General features: G+C 49.5%; 1 protein-coding gene and 1 long non-coding RNA gene across 5 annotated transcripts in view; both read left to right on the top strand.

Moving 5' to 3' along the window:
* LOC118370769 (ankyrin repeat and sterile alpha motif domain-containing protein 1B-like) overlaps positions 1 to 17215 on the top strand; it is a 495760-nt gene that overhangs the window by 93016 nt on the left and 385529 nt on the right. The window contains 2 exon segments of the mRNA XM_052492534.1: positions 8201 to 8353; positions 11576 to 11722. Coding sequence (XP_052348494.1) covers positions 8201 to 8353; positions 11576 to 11722 — 300 coding nt within the window.
* LOC127914659 (uncharacterized) lies at positions 3978 to 8048 on the top strand. 4 transcript variants are annotated; one of them, XR_008089268.1, is made up of 3 exons: positions 3978 to 4378; positions 5393 to 5470; positions 7670 to 8048. It is a non-coding gene; the product is annotated as an uncharacterized LOC127914659 (long non-coding RNA). The 4 variants fall into 4 exon arrangements; XR_008089269.1 differs by having other exon boundaries at positions 7709 to 8048; XR_008089271.1 differs by having other exon boundaries at positions 3978 to 4222.

Raw genomic sequence — 17215 nt, forward strand, 5'->3', positions numbered from 1 at the left:
AAGAGGGGAGTGCCATAGCTCTCGAGGGAAGAGAGAGCAGGCATGTAGTGAGAGACACGAAGGTGGGAGAAGAGTATGTGTGTTTGTGTGTGGAGAATATTCCAGGGTGTATGCTGTTTCAGAGTTAGGGGGAAAGAGGACAATAGCAGTGAAAAAGGGGGGTCCGGAATAGTGTGTATGTTCATACTGTACATGTCCGTTTGTGTAAGTTTTCCTTGATGACAGCTTTACACACTCTTGGCATTCTCTCAACCAGCTTCATGAGGAATGCTTTCCAACAGTTTTGAAGGAGTTCCCACATATGCTGAGCACTTGTTGGCTGCTTTTCCTTCACTCTGCGGTCCAACTCATCCCAAACCATCTCAATTGGGTTGTGATCGGGTGATTGTGAAGGCCAGGTCATCTGATGCAGCACCCCATTACTCACCTGCTTGGTCAAATAGCCCTTACACAGCCTGGAGCTGTGTTGGGTCATTGTTCTGTTGAAAAACAAATTATAGTCCCACTTAGCACAAACCAGATGGGATGGCATATCACTGCAGAATGCTGTTATAGCCATGCTGGTTAAGTGTGCCTTGAATTCTAACTAAATGACTGAAAGTGTCACCAGCAAAGCACCCACACACCATCACACTACCTCCTCCATGCTTCACGGTAGGAACCACACATGCAGAGATCATCCTACTCTGCGTCTCATGAAGACACGGCGGTTGGAACCAAAAATAGCACATTTGGACTCATCAGACCAAAAGCCCGATTTCCACAGGTCTAATGTCCATTGCTCATGTTTCTTGGCCCAAGCAAGTCTCTACTTCTTATTGGTGTACTTTAGTAGGGGTTTCTTTGCAGCAATTCAACCATGAAGGCTTGATTCACACACTCCTCTGAACAGTTGATGTTGAGATGCGTCTGTTACTTGAACTCTGTGAAGCATTTATTTGGGCTGCAATCTGAGGCTGGTAACTCTAATGAACTTATCCTCTGCAGCAGAGGTAACTCTGGGTCTTCCTCTCCTGTGGCGGTCCTCATGAGAGCCAGTTTCATCATAGCGCTTGATGGTTTTTGTGACTGCACTTGAAGAAACGTTCAAAGTTCCATAGTCCTATCTTCTGTTTACCACCCCTACTTTGTCACAACACAACTGATTGGCTCAAATGCATCAAGGAAAGCAATTCTACATATTAACTTTTAACAAGGCACCTTTTAATTGAAATGCATTCCAGGTGACTACCTCATGAAGCTGGTTGAGAGAATGCCAAGAGAGTGCAAAGCTGTCATCATGGCAAACGGTAGCTAATTTGAAGAATCTCAAATATAAAATATATTTTGATGTGTTTAACACTTTTTTTTGTAACTACATGATTCCATTTATGTTATTTCAACCCCTGAATAGGTCGATGTCCAAACTTATGACTGGTACTGTACGTTCATGCTTGCCTGTGTGTGTGTGTGTGTGTGTGTGTGTGTGTGTGTGTGTGTGTGTGTGTGTGTGTGTGTGTGTGTGTGTGTGCGTGCGTGCGTGCGTGCGTGCGTGCGTGCGTGCGTGCGTGCGCGTGCGTGCGTGCGTGCGTGCGTGCGTGCGTGCGTGCGTGCGTGCGTGCGTGCGGCGTGCGTGCGTGCGTGCGTGCGTGCGTGCGTGCGTGCGTGCGTGCGTGCGTGCGTGCGTGCGTGCGTGCGTGCGTGCGTGCGTGCGTGCGTGCGTGCGTGCGGCGCGTGCGTGCGCGCGCGCGTGCGTGCGTGCGTGCGTGCGTGCGTGCGTGCGTGCGTGCGTGCGTGCGTGCGTGCGTGCGTGCGTGCGTGCGTGCGTGCGTGCGTGCGTGCGTGCGTGCGTGCGTGCGTGCGTGCGTGCGTGCGTGCGTGCGTGCGTGCAACCACACGCTACACACACAGAATTAGTAGGAAAAGGATGTTTCCTCTCTTAATTGAACCAGCATATAATTTTCCACAATGAACCCTGATGTGCCTGCGTGTGCATATGTCAGAGGGAGAGAGTGTCTGAGAGTGTTTGTCTGTGAGTGGGAGATGTGTGTGTGTGTAAATATATATGTGTGTGGTATACAGTGTCAACAGCATGCTTGTGGAACCAATCTGTAATGCTCTCCTGCTGTGTTCTGTATGGCTGTGTCCTGTACTACCCTGTATGGCTGTGTCCTGTACTACCCTGTATGGCTGTGTCCTGTACTACCCTGTATGGCTGTGCTCTGTACTACCCTGTATGGCTGTGCTCTGTACTACCCTGTATGGCTGTGCTCTGTACTACCCTGTATGGCTGTGCTCTGTACTACCCTGTATGGCTGTGCTCTGTACTACCCTGTATGGCTGTGTCCTGTACTACCCTGTATGGCTGTGTCCTGTACTACCCTGTATGGCTGTGTTCTGTACTACCCTGTACGGCTGTGCTCTGTACTACCCTGTACGGCTGTGCTCTGTACTACCCTGTATGGCTGTGTCCTGTACTACCCTGTATGGCTGTGCTCTGTACTACCCTGTATGGCTGTGCTCTGTACTACCCTGTATGGCTGTGCTCTGTACTACCCTGTATGGCTGTGCTCTGTACTACCCTGTATGGCTGTGCTCTGTACTACCCTGTATGGCTGTGCTCTGTACTGCCCTGTATGGCTGTGTCCTGTACTACCCTGTATGGCTGTGTCCTGTACTACCCTGTATGGCTGTGTTCTGTACTACCCTGTACGGCTGTGCTCTGTACTACCCTGTACGGCTGTGCTCTGTACTACCCTGTACGGCTGTGTCCTGTACTACCCTGTATGGCTGTGCTCTGTACTACCCTGTATGGCTGTGCTCTGTACTACCCTGTATGGCTGTGTCCTGTACTACCCTGTATGGCTGTGTTCTGTACTACCCTGTACGGCTGTGCTCTGTACTACCCTGTACGGCTGTGCTCTGTACTACCCTGTATGGCTGTGTCCTGTACTACCCTGTATGGCTGTGCTCTGTACTACCCTGTACGGCTGTGCTCTGTACTACCCTGTATGGCTGTGCTCTGTACTACCCTGTATGGCTGTGTCCTGTACTACCCTGTATGGCTGTGCTCTGTACTACCCTGTATGGCTGTGCTCTGTACTACCCTGTACGGCTGTGCTCTGTACTACCCTGTATGGCTGTGCTCTGTACTACCCTGTATGGCTGTGCTCTGTACTGCCCTGTGCGGCTGTGTCCTGTACTGCCCTGTGTGGCTGTGCCCTGCACTGCCCTCTATGCTACTGAGTGCCCTGATATTATCCTGAGCATGTGACCTGACAAGGAGGTTGTGTGGTACTGACCATAGACCATGGATGGGCAATGGTCCCCCCTCCCTCACCTTGCGAGAAAAACATTTTTTAATGACATCTGAGTGTGAGTGACTGTTATCAGGGGGGATAGAAGGCTACACTGACCATAGACTGTTAACAGGGGGGATAGAAGGCTACACTGACCATAGACTGTTAACAGGGGGGATAGAAGGCTACACTGACCATAGACTGTTAACAGGAGGGATAGAAGGCTACACTGACCATAGACTGTTAACAGGGGGGATAGAAGGCTACACTGACCATAGACTGTTAACAGGGGGGATAGAAGGCTACACTGACCATAGACTGTTAACAGGGGGGATAGAAGGCTACACTGACCATAGACTGTTAACAGGGGGATAGAAGGCTACACTGACCATAGACTGTTAACAGGGGGATAGAAGGCTACACTGACCATAGACTGTTAACAGGGGGATAGAAGGCTACACTGACCATAGACTGTTAGCAGGGAGGATAGAAGGCTACACTGACCGTAGACTGTTAACAGGGGGATAGAAGGCTACACTGACCGTAGACTGTTAACAGGGGGATAGAAGGCTACACTGACCGTAGACTGTTAACAGGGGGATAGAAGGCTACACTGACCATAGACTGTTAACAGGGGGATAGAAGGCTACACTGACCGTAGACTGTTAACAGGGGGATAGAAGGCTACACTGACCATAGACTGTTAGCAGGTGGGATAGAAGGCTACACTGACCATAGACTGTTAACAGGGGGGATAGAAGGCTACACTGACCATAGACTGTTAACAGGGGGGATAGAAGGCTACACTGACCATAGACTGTTAACAGGGGGGATAGAAGGCTACACTGACCATAGACTGTTAACAGGGGGGATAGAAGGCTACACTGACCATAGACTGTTAACAGGGGGGATAGAAGGCTACACTGACCATAGACTGTTAACAGGTGGGATAGAAGGCTACACTGACCATAGACTGTTAACAGGGGGGATAGAAGGCTACACTGACCATAGACTGTTAACAGGGGGGATAGAAGGCTACACTGACCATAGACTGTTAACAGGGGGGATAGAAGGCTACACTGACCATAGACTGTTAACAGGTGGGATAGAAGGCTACACTGACCATAGACTGTTAACAGGGGGGATAGAAGGCTACACTGACCGTAGACTGTTAACAGGGGGGATAGAAGGCTACACTGACCATAGACTGTTAACAGGGGGGATAGAAGGCTACACTGACCATAGACTGTTAACAGGGGGGATAGAAGGCTACACTGACCATAGACTGTTAACAGGGGGGATAGAAGGCTACACTGACCATAGACTGTTAACAGGTGGGATAGAAGGCTACACTGACCATAGACTGTTAACAGGGGGGATAGAAGGCTACACTGACCGTAGACTGTTAACAGGGGGGATAGAAGGCTACACTGACCGTAGACTGTTAACAGGAGGGATAGAAGGCTACACTGACCATAGACTGTTAACAGGGGGGATAGAAGGCTACACTGACCATAGACTGTTAACAGGGGGGATAGAAGGCTACACTGACCATAGACTGTTAACAGGGGGGATAGAAGGCTACACTGACCATAGACTGTTAACAGGGGGGATAGAAGGCTACACTGACCATAGACTGTTAACAGGAGGGATAGAAGGCTACACTGACCATAGACTGTTAACAGGGGGGATAGAAGGCTACACTGACCATAGACTGTTAACAGGGGGGATAGAAGGCTACACTGACCATAGACTGTTAACAGGAGGGATAGAAGGCTACACTGACCATAGACTGTTAACAGGAGGGATAGAAGGCTACACTGACCATAGACTGTTAACAGGGGGGATAGAAGGCTACACTGACCATAGACTGTTAACAGGGGGGATAGAAGGCTACACTGACCATAGACTGTTAACAGGAGGGATAGAAGGCTACACTGACCATAGACTGTTAACAGGGGGGATAGAAGGCTACACTGACCATAGACTGTTAACAGGGGGGATAGAAGGCTACACTGACCATAGACTGTTAACAGGGGGGATAGAAGGCTACACTGACCATAGACTGTTAACAGGGGGGATAGAAGGCTACACTGACCGTAGACTGTTAACAGGGGGGATAGAAGGCTACACTGACCATAGACTGTTAACAGGGGGGATAGAAGGCTACACTGACCATAGACTGTTAGCAGGTGGGATAGAAGGCTACACTGACCATAGACTGTTAACAGGGGGATAGAAGGCTACACTGACCGTAGACTGTTAACAGGAGGGATAGAAGGCTACACTGACCATAGACTGTTAACAGGGGGATAGAAGGCTACACTGACCATAGACTGTTAGCAGGTGGGATAGAAGGCTACACTGACCATAGACTGTTAGCAGGTGGGATAGAAGGCTACACTGACCATAGACTGTTAACAGGGGGATAGAAGGCTACACTGACCATAGACTGTTAGCAGGTGGGATAGAAGGCTACACTGACCATAGACTGTTAACAGGGGGATAGAAGGCTACACTGACCGTAGACTGTTAACAGGAGGGATAGAAGGCTACACTGACCATAGACTGTTAACAGGGGGATAGAAGGCTACACTGACCATAGACTGTTAACAGGAGGGATAGAAGGCTACACTGACCATAGACTGTTAGCAGGTGGGATAGAAGGCTACACTGACCATAGACTGTTAGCAGGTGGGATAGAAGGCTACACTGACCATAGACTGTTAACAGGGGGATAGAAGGCTACACTGACCATAGACTGTTAGCAGGTGGGATAGAAGGCTACACTGACCATAGACTGTTAACAGGGGGATAGAAGGCTACACTGACCATAGACTGTTAGCAGGTGGGATAGAAGGCTACACTGACCATAGACTGTTAGCAGGTGGGATAGAAGGCTACACTGACCATAGACTGTTAACAGGGGGATAGAAGGCTACACTGACCATAGACTGTTAGCAGGTGGGATAGAAGGCTACACTGACCATAGACTGTTAACAGGGGGATAGAAGGCTACACTGACCATAGACTGTTAACAGGAGGGATAGAAGGCTACACTGACCATAGACTGTTAACAGGGGGGATAGAAGGCTACACTGACCATAGACTGTTAACAGGTGGGATAGAAGGCTACACTGACCATAGACTGTTAACAGGGGGGATAGAAGGCTACACTGACCATAGACTGTTAACAGGGGGGATAGAAGGCTACACTGACCATAGACTGTTAACAGGGGGGATAGAAGGCTACACTGACCATAGACTGTTAACAGGAGGGATAGAAGGCTACACTGACCATAGACTGTTAACAGGAGGGATAGAAGGCTACACTGACCATAGACTGTTAACAGGGGGGATAGAAGGCTACACTGACCATAGACTGTTAACAGGGGGGATAGAAGGCTACACTGACCGTAGACTGTTAACAGGGGGGATAGAAGGCTACACTGACCGTAGACTGTTAACAGGAGGGATAGAAGGCTACACTGACCATAGACTGTTAACAGGGGGGATAGAAGGCTACACTGACCATAGACTGTTAACAGGGGGATAGAAGGCTACACTGACCATAGACTGTTAACAGGGGGATAGAAGGCTACACTGACCATAGACTGTTAGCAGGTGGGATAGAAGGCTACACTGACCGTAGACTGTTAACAGGGGGATAGAAGGCTACACTGACCATAGACTGTTAACAGGGGGATAGAAGGCTACACTGACCATAGACTGTTAACAGGGGGATAGAAGGCTACACTGACCATAGACTGTTAACAGGGGGATAGAAGGCTACACTGACCATAGACTGTTAACAGGGGGGATAGAAGGCTACACTGACCATAGACTGTTAACAGGGGGGATAGAAGGCTACACTGACCATAGACTGTTAACAGGGGGATAGAAGGCTACACTGACCATAGACTGTTAACAGGTGGGATAGAAGGCTACACTGACCATAGACTGTTAACAGGGGGGATAGAAGGCTACACTGACCATAGACTGTTAACAGGGGGATAGAAGGCTACACTGACCATAGACTGTTAACAGGGGGATAGAAGGCTACACTGACCATAGACTGTTAGCAGGTGGGATAGAAGGCTACACTGACCATAGACTGTTAACAGGGGGATTGAAGGCTACACTGACCATAGACTGTTAACAGGGGGATAGAAGGCTACACTGACCATAGACTGTTAACAGGGGGATAGAAGGCTACACTGACCATAGACTGTTAACAGGGGGATAGAAGGCTACACTGACCATAGACTGTTAACAGGGGGATAGAAGGCTACACTGACCATAGACTGTTAACAGGTGGGATAGAAGGCTACACTGACCATAGACTGTTAACAGGGGGATAGAAGGCTACACTGACCATAGACTGTTAACAGGGGGGATAGAAGGCTACACTGACCATAGACTGTTAACAGGGGGGATAGAAGGCTACACTGACCATAGACTGTTAACAGGGGGGATAGAAGGCTACACTGACCATAGACTGTTAACAGGGGGGATAGAAGGCTACACTGACCATAGACTGTTAGCAGGGGGGATAGAAGGCTACACTGACCATAGACTGTTAACAGGGGGGATAGAAGGCTACACTGACCATAGACTGTTAACAGGTGGGATAGAAGGCTACACTGACCATAGACTGTTAACAGGGGGGATAGAAGGCTACACTGACCATAGACTGTTAACAGGGGGGATAGAAGGCTACACTGACCATAGACTGTTAACAGGGGGGATAGAAGGCTACACTGACCATAGACTGTTAACAGGGGGGATAGAAGGCTACACTGACCATAGACTGTTAACAGGGGGGATAGAAGGCTACACTGACCATAGACTGTTAACAGGGGGGATAGAAGGCTACATTGGGCATAGACTGTTAACAGACAGCTGTTCCCCCCTGTATACAGAACCATGAGAGGGAGACGGCGCTGCACTGTGCGGCCCAGTACGGCCACTCTGAGGTGGTGTCCATCCTACTGCAGGAGCTGACAGACCCCACCATGAGGAACAGCCGCGACGAGACGCCCCTGGACCTGGCTGCACTCTACGGACGACTTCAGGTGAGGATGGACCTGAGCAAGGTTTCTTCCTTCTCCAGACCAATGTGCCTCTGCCTCTGATTCTGCTTTCTCTCTGTGGTCTAGGCCGGGTTACTGTAAAAGCAATTTGTGATATTTTGAAAGGCTTTTATAAATTAATTTGATAGTGAGAGAGAGGGGGGTTGAGAGAGGGAGAGAGACTTTGACTAGATTCATTAGTTGTGCAAGTTCAGGACTACTACAAAATACACTATATATGCATAAGTATGTGGACACCCCTTCAAATGAGTGGATTCGGCTGTTTCAGGTGTAAGTAATTGAGCACACAGCCATGCAATCTCCATAGTCACACATTGGCAGTAGAATGGCCTTACTGAAGAGTTCTGTGACTCAACATGGTGTCGTCATAGGATGTGACCTTTCCAACAAGTCAGTTCATCAAATTTCTACCCTGCTAGAGCTGCCCCAGTCAACTATAAGTGCTGTTATTGTGAAGTGGAAAAGTCTAGGAGCAACAACGGCTCAGACGCAAAGTGGTAGACCACACAATTTCACAGAATGGGACCACCAAGTGCTGAAGCGTGTACCACGTAAAAATCGTCTGTCCTCGGTTGAAACACCACCGAATTCCAAACGGCCTCTGGAAGCAATGTCAGCACAAGAGCTGTTTGCCGGAAGTTTCATGAAATGGGTTTCCATGGCCGAGCAGCCGCACATAAGCCTAAGATCACCATGCGCAATGCCAGGGGTCAGCTGGAGTGGTGTAAAACTCGCCGCAATTGGACTATTGAGCAGTAGATACGCGTTCTCTGGAGTGATGTATCACGCTTCACCATCTGGAAGTCCGACTGACAAATCTAGGTTTGGTGGATTCCAGGAGAACACTACCTGGCCCAATGCATAGTGCCAACTGTAAAGTTTGGTGGATGAGGAATAATGGTCTGGGGTTGTTTTTCATGGTTTGGGCTACGACCTTAGTTCCAGTGAAAGGAAATCTTAAACGTTACAGTATACATTCTTTGCGATTCTGTGCTTCCAACTTTGTGGCAGTTTGGGGAAGACCCTTTCCTGTTTCAGCATGACAATACCCCCGTGCACAAAACATGGTCCATACAAAAATGTTTTGTCAATTGGTGTGGAAGAACTTGACTGGTCTGCACAGAGCTCTGATCTCAACCACATCGACCCCATTGATCAGCTTTGGAATGCAGACTGCGAGCCAGGCCTAATCGCCCAACATCAGTGCGCCACATCACTAATGCGCTAGTGGCTGAAACATCTAGTAGAAAGCCTTCCCAGAAGAGTGGAGGCTGTTATAGCAGCAAAGCGGGGACAACCTCCATAATGCCTATGATTTTGAAATGACGAACAGATGTCCACATACGTTTGGTCCTGATGTGGCTTGTGGTCCTGACGGTCTGAAAACAATGTTGTATGTAATACTGTAGTAACGGACAAGGGCCTGTATCAAATAACTCCACATTTAGATCTTAGAACTCCTGTCCTCTGGGCTTGAACCCTCTCTCCTCCCCTCTCTCCTCCCCTCTCTCCTCCCCTCTCCTCCCCTCTCTCCTCCCCTCTCCTCCCTTCCCCCCCTCTCCTCCTCCCTCTCCTCCCCTCTCTCCTCCCCTCTCCTCTCCTCCCTTCTCCCCTTCTCCTCCCCTCTCCTCGCCTCTCTCCTCCTCTCTCCTCCCCTCTCCCCCTCTCCCCCTCTCGCCTCCCCTCTCCTCCCTTCTTCTCCCCCTCTCCTCCCCTCTCCCCCTCTCCTCCCTTATCCCCCTCTCCTCCCCTCTCCTCCTCTCTCCTCCCCTCTCCTCCCCTCTCTCCTCCCCTCTCCTCCCCTCTCCTCTCCTCCCCTCTCCCCCTCTCTCCTCCCTTCTCCCTCTCTCCTAACCCTCTCCTCCCCTCTCCTCCCTTATCCCTCTCTCCTCCCCTCTCCTCCCCTCTCCCCCTCTCTCCTCACCTCTCCCCCTCTCTCCTCCCCTCTCCTCCCCTCTCCCCCTCTCTCCTCCCCTCTCCTCCCCTCTCCCCCTCTCTCCTCCCTTCTCCCTCTCTCCCTAACCCTCTCCCCTCTCCTCCCTTATCCCTCTCTCCTCCCCTCTCCTCCCCTCTCCTCCCCTCTCCTCCCTTATCCCTCTCTCCTCCCCTCTCCTCCCCTCTCCCCTCTCTCCTCACCTCTCCCCTCTCTCTCCTCCCTCTCCTCCCCTCTCCCCTTCTCTCCTCCCTCTCCTCCCCTCTCCCCCTCTCTCCTCCCCTCTCCTCCCCTCTCCCCCTCTCTCCCCCTTCTCCCTCTCTCCTAACCCTCTCCTCCCTCTCCTCCCCTCTCCTCCCTTCTCCCCTCTCTCCTCCCCTCTCCTCCCTCTCTCCTCCCCTCTCCTCCCCCCTCTCCTCCCCCTCTCTCTTCCTCTCTCCTCCCCTCTCTCCTCTCCTCCCCTCTCCTCCCCTCTCCTCCCCTCTCCCCCTCTCTCCTCCCTTCTCCCTCTCTCCTCCCCTCTCCTCCTCTCTCCTCCCCTCTCTCCTCCCCTCTCTCCTCCTCTGTCCTCTCCTCTCCTCCCCTCTCTCCTCCCCTCTCCTCCCTCTCCTCCTCTCTCCTCCCCTCTCCTCTCCTCCCCTCTCCTCTCCTCCCCTCTCCTCTCCTCCCCTCCTCCCCTCTCCTCCCCTCTCCTCCCCTCTCCTCCTCTCTCCTCCCCTCTCTCCTCCCATCTCTCCTCCCCTCTCCTCTCCTCCCCTCTCTCCTCCCCTCTCCTCCCCTCTCCTCCTCTCTCCTCCTCTCTCCTCCCCTCTCCTCCCCTCTCCTCCTCTCTCTCCTCCTCTCTCCTCCCCTCTCCTCCTCTCTCCTCCCTTCTCCCTCTCTCCTCCCCTCTCCTCCTCTCTCCTCCCCTCTCCTCCCCCCTCTCCTCCCCTCTCCCTCTCTCCTAACCCTCTCCTCCCTTCTCCCTCTCTCCTCCCCTCTCCTCCTCTCTCCTCCCCTCTCTCCTCCTCTGTCCTCCCCTCCCCTCTCCTCTCCTCCTCTCTCCTCTCCTCTCCTCCTCTCTCCTCTCCTCCCCTCTCCTCCCCTCTCCTCCCCTCTCTCCTCCCATCTCTCCTCCCCTCTCTCCTCCCCTCTCCTCTCCTCCCCTCTCTCCTCCCCTCTCCTCCCCTCTCTCCTCCACTCTCCTCCCCTCTCCTCCCTTCTCCCCCTCTCCTCCCCTCTCCTCCCTTCTCCCCCTCTCCTCCCCTCTCCTCCCTTCCCCCTCTTCCCAGGTGGTCTGTATGTTGGTGACCGCCCACCCCAACCTGATGAGCAGCCACGGGACAAGGCGCCACACGCCCCTGCACCTGGCCGCCCGCAACGGGCACCACTCAGCCGTGCACACCCTGCTGGAGGCCGGCATGGACGTCAACTCCCAGGTCAGCGGTCTAGGGGTCAGGGTCACTGTGGCATTAGGGGTATGGGTTGGGAGGGGGGTGAGGAATGGTTTCATAGGTTAGCTTTTATTCTGCAGGTGTGTTGTTGGGGGGTCACTCTGCATTTCTCCTTCAATACAACATGTTCTCCTGTAGAGGGAGGTGAAGAGAGGTGAGCCAAAGGTCAACTCAGCCTGAAAGGAAAACTCCTCCCAAAAACCGTCTTTTGGTATTTGTTTCATTTTGTCAGCAATCAAGTTTTCAAGATATGTAACTTTCAAAATATAGAAATTATGCATTTAGCATCACATGGTCGTCAGGGTGAAACCAGGCTTCAGCTTTGTAACAGTTCTCTTCCCTCCTGCAGATGCTGCTCCAGTAAATCTGACTGTCTCTTTAGCTCAAGATACACTCCCTCCTTGTAATGAATGTTTCAAGCCTGTCTCCTGTGTTTTTAATGAGTTGGTACAGTATCTGAGGACAATCTTCCTTCTACTCAACCGCTTTCTGAATATGGTTTTGCTGCAATATTATCAGAGCACAACAACGCACAGTGTGTGTGTTTGTGAGGGCGGTCGGAGTAGGTCAAGGATGAGTTTGAGATGTGTGTGTGTTGTCTTCATACGTACAGTATGGCACTGTGTGTATGTGACTGCTTCAGATACAGAACGAATGATGTGGTTATTGAAATAAGTGAATAATTGATGGGGAACAGAGAGAGACAAGGATGAGAGTAGTACGGGGTGTTCCTGAGTTCATACACCCTCTCTCTCTTCACCCTTCCCCTCTCTCTCTTCACCCTTCCCCTCTCTCTCTTCACCCTTCCCCTCTCTCCCTTCACCCATCCCCTCTCTCTCTTCACCCTTCCCCTCTCTCTCTTCACCCTTCCCCTCTCTCTCTTCACCCTTCCCCTCTCTCTCTTCACCCCTCCCCTCTCTCTCTTCACCCTTCCCTCTCTCTCTTCACCCTTCCCCTCTCTCTCTTCACCCTTCCCCTCTCGCTCTTCACCCCTCCCCTCTTGCTCTTCACCCCTCCCCTCTCTCTCGCTCTTCACCCCGCCCCTCTCGCTCTTCACCCCTCCCCTCTCGCTCTTCACCCCGCCCCTCTCTCTCACTCTTCACTCCTCCCCTCTCGCTCTTCACCCCTCCCCTCTCGCTCTTCACCCCGCCCCTCTCTCTCTTCACCCCCGCCCCTCTCTCTCTTCACCCCGCCCCTCTCTCTCTTCACCCCGCCCCTCTCTCTCGCCCTTCATCCCGCCCCTCTCGCTCTTCACCCCTCCCCTCTCGCTCTTCACCCCGCCCCTCTCGCTCTTCACCCCGCCCCTCTCGCTCTTCACCCCTCCCCTCTCGCTCTTCACCCCGCCCCTCTCTCTCTTCACCCCGCCCCTCTCTCTCGCTCTTCACCCCTCCCCCTCTCTCTTCACCCCGCCCCTCTCTCTCGCTCTTCACCCCGCCCCTCTCTCTCACTCTTCACCCCTCCCCTCTCGCTCTTCACCCCTCCCCTCTCGCACTTCACCCCGCCCCTCTCTCTTCACCCCGCCCCTCTCTCTCGCTCTTCATCCCGCCCCTCTCGCTCTTCACCCCTCCCCTCTCGCTCTTCACCCCGCCCCTCTCGCTCTTCACCCCGCCCCTCTCGCTCTTCACCTCCCCAAAAAGCCACACTGTCAGATCTGTGCTTCGACATGGACATACAGAGTGTCAAACTGTATTGAAAGGCCCCAAGTGGCGAAGCGGTTCAAGGCACTGCATCACAGTGCTAAGGCACCACTACAGCCTGAGGTTCGCAACCCCAGCTGTGTCACAGCCGGCCATGACTGGAAGCCCCATAGGGAGGCATACAATTGACCTAGCACCGTCCCGGTTAGGGGAGGGTTTGGCCTGGTGGGCTTTCCTTGGCTTATCACGCTCTAGTGACACCTAGTGCTGAGTGATTAATCAACATTTTATTTTTCTCTGGTAATGAAACAAATTTACCGACATCGGTTCAGGTTTTTTAGTTCAGGTTTTTTTGTGAGTCTAACATGCCGTTTCTCTAGAGAGAAGTCAAATTATTCATGAGAGAAATCAAGTCAAACTATGTGGGACGCTGGGTAGTTGTGGTTTTCATTAAGCAAATATTCAACCTCGATCAGCACAGAAACATGGTAGTTAACCACAATGATCATAATCCATTGCGCAAGTTTTTTCCAGATCAGAGAGGAACAAGCAAAGAGAGAGGTCTCACTCTCGCCAAAATCTTTCCAAAATATGCCCAATACGTTTCTATGGGTTTATTTTGGACCTAAACTTGTCTCCTGCCTTCCTGCCTTTGGGACAACAACACCCGTTGTTAGGGCGGAGACATGCGTCTCGTCATTGTATACAGATCTCTGGATGGAGACAATGGAATATTTTCAATGTTCTGGCAATTGAATGTTCACTTTTTTGTTTTGTAATTTCCATGAAAAAGCTCTATAGTCACTGTAAGGTCATTATTTCATAATACATTTGATGGGACTTCAAAAAGCACTAATCACTCAGCACTACTTCAAGGTGACTTTGGACGTCAGTCGAACGGTGTCTCAGATTTTCAAAAAATGCTTTTCAACCATAGCTACACAAGCATTTGTGTAAGAGTATTGATAGCATTAAGCCTAGCATTCAGCAGGCAACATTTTCACAAAAACAAGAAAAGCATTCAAATAAAATCATTTACCTTTGAAGAACTTCGGATGTTTTCAATGAGGAGACTCTCAGTTAGATAGCAAATGTTCAGTTTTTCCATAAATATTATTTGTGTAGGAGAAATCGCTCCGTTTTGTTCATCACGTTTGGCTAAGAAAAAAACCCGTATCCGGGAGTGTAATTATAGCCTCAAGCTCATTACCATAACGCAATGTTAACTATTCATGAAAATCGCAAATGAAATGAAATAAATATATTGGCTCACAAGCTTATTAGCCTTTTGTTAACAACACTGTCATCTCAGATTTTCAAAAAATGCTTTTCAACCATAGCTACACAAGCATTTGTGTAAGAGTATTGATAGCCTAGCATAGCATTAAGCCTAGCATTCAGCAGGCAACATTTTCACAAAAACAAGAAAATCATTCAAATAAAATAATTTACCGTTGAAGAACTTCAGATGTTTTCAATGAGGAGACTCTCAGTTAGATAGCAAATGTTCCGTTTTTCCAAAAAGATTATTTGTGTAGGAGAAATCGCTCCGTTTTGTTCATCACGTTTGGCTAAGAAAAAAAACAGAAAATTCAGTCATTACAATGCAAACTTTTTTCCAAATTAACTCCATAATATTGACAGAACATGGCAAACGTTGTTTAGAATCAATCCTCAAGGTGTTTTTCACATATCTATTCGATGATAAATCACTTGTTGCAGTTTGGTTTCTTCTCTGTTCAAAATGGAAAAATGCACGCACCTGGAGATTACGCAATAGTTTCGACGAAGGACACCGAGCAGACACCTGGTAAATGTAGTCTCTTATGGTCAATTTTCCAATGATATGCCTACAAATACGTCACAATGCTGCAAACGCTTTGGGGAAACGACAGAAAGTGTAGGCTCATTCCTTGCGCATTCACAGCCATATAAGGAGACATTGGAACACAGCATGTAGCATTAGTTCTGTGGCACTCACAGACAATATCTTTGCAGTTTTGGAAACTTCAGAGTGTTTTCCAAAGCTGTCAATTATATGCATAGTCGAGCATCTTTTCGTGACAAAATATCTTGTTTAAAACGGGAACGTTTTTCATCCAAAAATGAAATACTGCCCCCAGAGGTTCAAGAGGTTAAAGATGAAATTCTCATTAATCCAGCCACAGTGTCTGATTCAAAAAGGCTTTACAGCAAAAGCACCACAAACGATTATGTTAGGTCACCACCAAGTCACAGAAAAACACAGCCAAAGACAAAAAGCAGAAATATATATAAAATGAATCACTAACCTTTGTGATTATCTTCGTCAGATTACACTCATAGGACTTCATGTTACACAATACATGTATGTTTTGTTCGATAAAGTGCGAATTTATATCCAAAAATCTCATTTTACATTGGCGTGTTATGTTCAGTAGTTCCAAAACATGCACTGATTTTGCATAGAGCCACATCAATTTACAGAAATACTCGTAATAAACATTGATAAAAGATACACTATTATACATGGAACTTTAGATAAACTTCTCCTTAATGCAACCTCTGTGTCAGATTTCAAAAAAACTTTACTGAAAAAGCAAACGATGCAATAATCTGAGTACGGCGCTCAGAGACCAAACAAGCCAAAAATATATCCGCCATATTTTGCAGTCAACAGAAGTCAGAAATAACATTATAAATATTCACTTACCTTTGATGATCTTCATCAGAATGCAATCCCTGGAATTCCAGTTCCACAATAAATGTTTGATTTGTTCCATAAAGTTCATAGTTTATTTTCAAATAGCTCCTTTTGTTAGGGCTTTTGGTATTCAAATCCAAACGCGCGTGCAAGTCCAGCCGAAAGGTCGGACGAAAAGTCCAAAAGGTTATATTACAGGTCTTAGAAACATGTCAAACGAAGTATAGAATCAATCTTTAGGATGTTTTTAACATACATCTTCAATAATGTTCCAACTGGAGAATTCCTTTGTCTGTAGAAAAGCAATGGAATGCAAGCTAACTTTCACCTGACTGTGCGTTACGAGCTCGTGGCAATCTGCCAGACACCTGATTTCCTCATTTTCCAGTGACATCACCAACTAATCGCCATGGGAAGCGACACAGGAAGGGGTTTGAGGGGGGAAGTGGGGGAGGGTCTGCCGGTTTGGTTTCCTGTCCCTCGATGTATGCGTGTGTGCTCCCTCAACTCATCGCCCAGTCACCTCTAGTTCCATGTCACCGTGGGTTGTGAAGCTTTTTGTCTTTTCTCAATTTGGATCTTTTACGTTCCTGTTTTTGACCTGGTCTTCTGGATTCTGTGGTATTGGATGATCAGATGCCCTTTCATTGGCATGCTTTGACCTTTGAGCTGTAAGGGTCAGTCTCACGCACCAGGATTAGTTGTGTTGGAACACAGGAGGAGCAGTTCTGGGGTTTGATTGGTCGATGTGTTGGATTTTTGGGGTCTTTCCTGGCTGCGTTGATAATACCTTGGTGATTGAGGAAAAACAAGGTATATTGTGTGTGTGTGTGTGTGTGTGTGTGTGTGTGTGCACGCACGCACGCACGCACGCACGCACGCACGCACACACACACACACACACACACACACACACACACACACACACACACACACACACACACACACACACACACACACACACACACACACACACACACACACACACACACACACACACACACACACACACACACACACACACACACACACACACAGCATGCTTGTTGCAATTAGTCACAAGGCAGGAGCCTGGCTTTGTGTTATTGTGAGAGATCCAGCTAAGGTCAGAGGTACTGAAACACACAAGGGGTGTGTGGTTTTAGAATGCTTGTCTAA

The sequence above is a fragment of the Oncorhynchus keta genome, chromosome 33, assembly GCF_023373465.1.
Source record: "Oncorhynchus keta strain PuntledgeMale-10-30-2019 chromosome 33, Oket_V2, whole genome shotgun sequence".
NCBI lineage: Eukaryota > Metazoa > Chordata > Actinopteri > Salmoniformes > Salmonidae > Oncorhynchus > Oncorhynchus keta.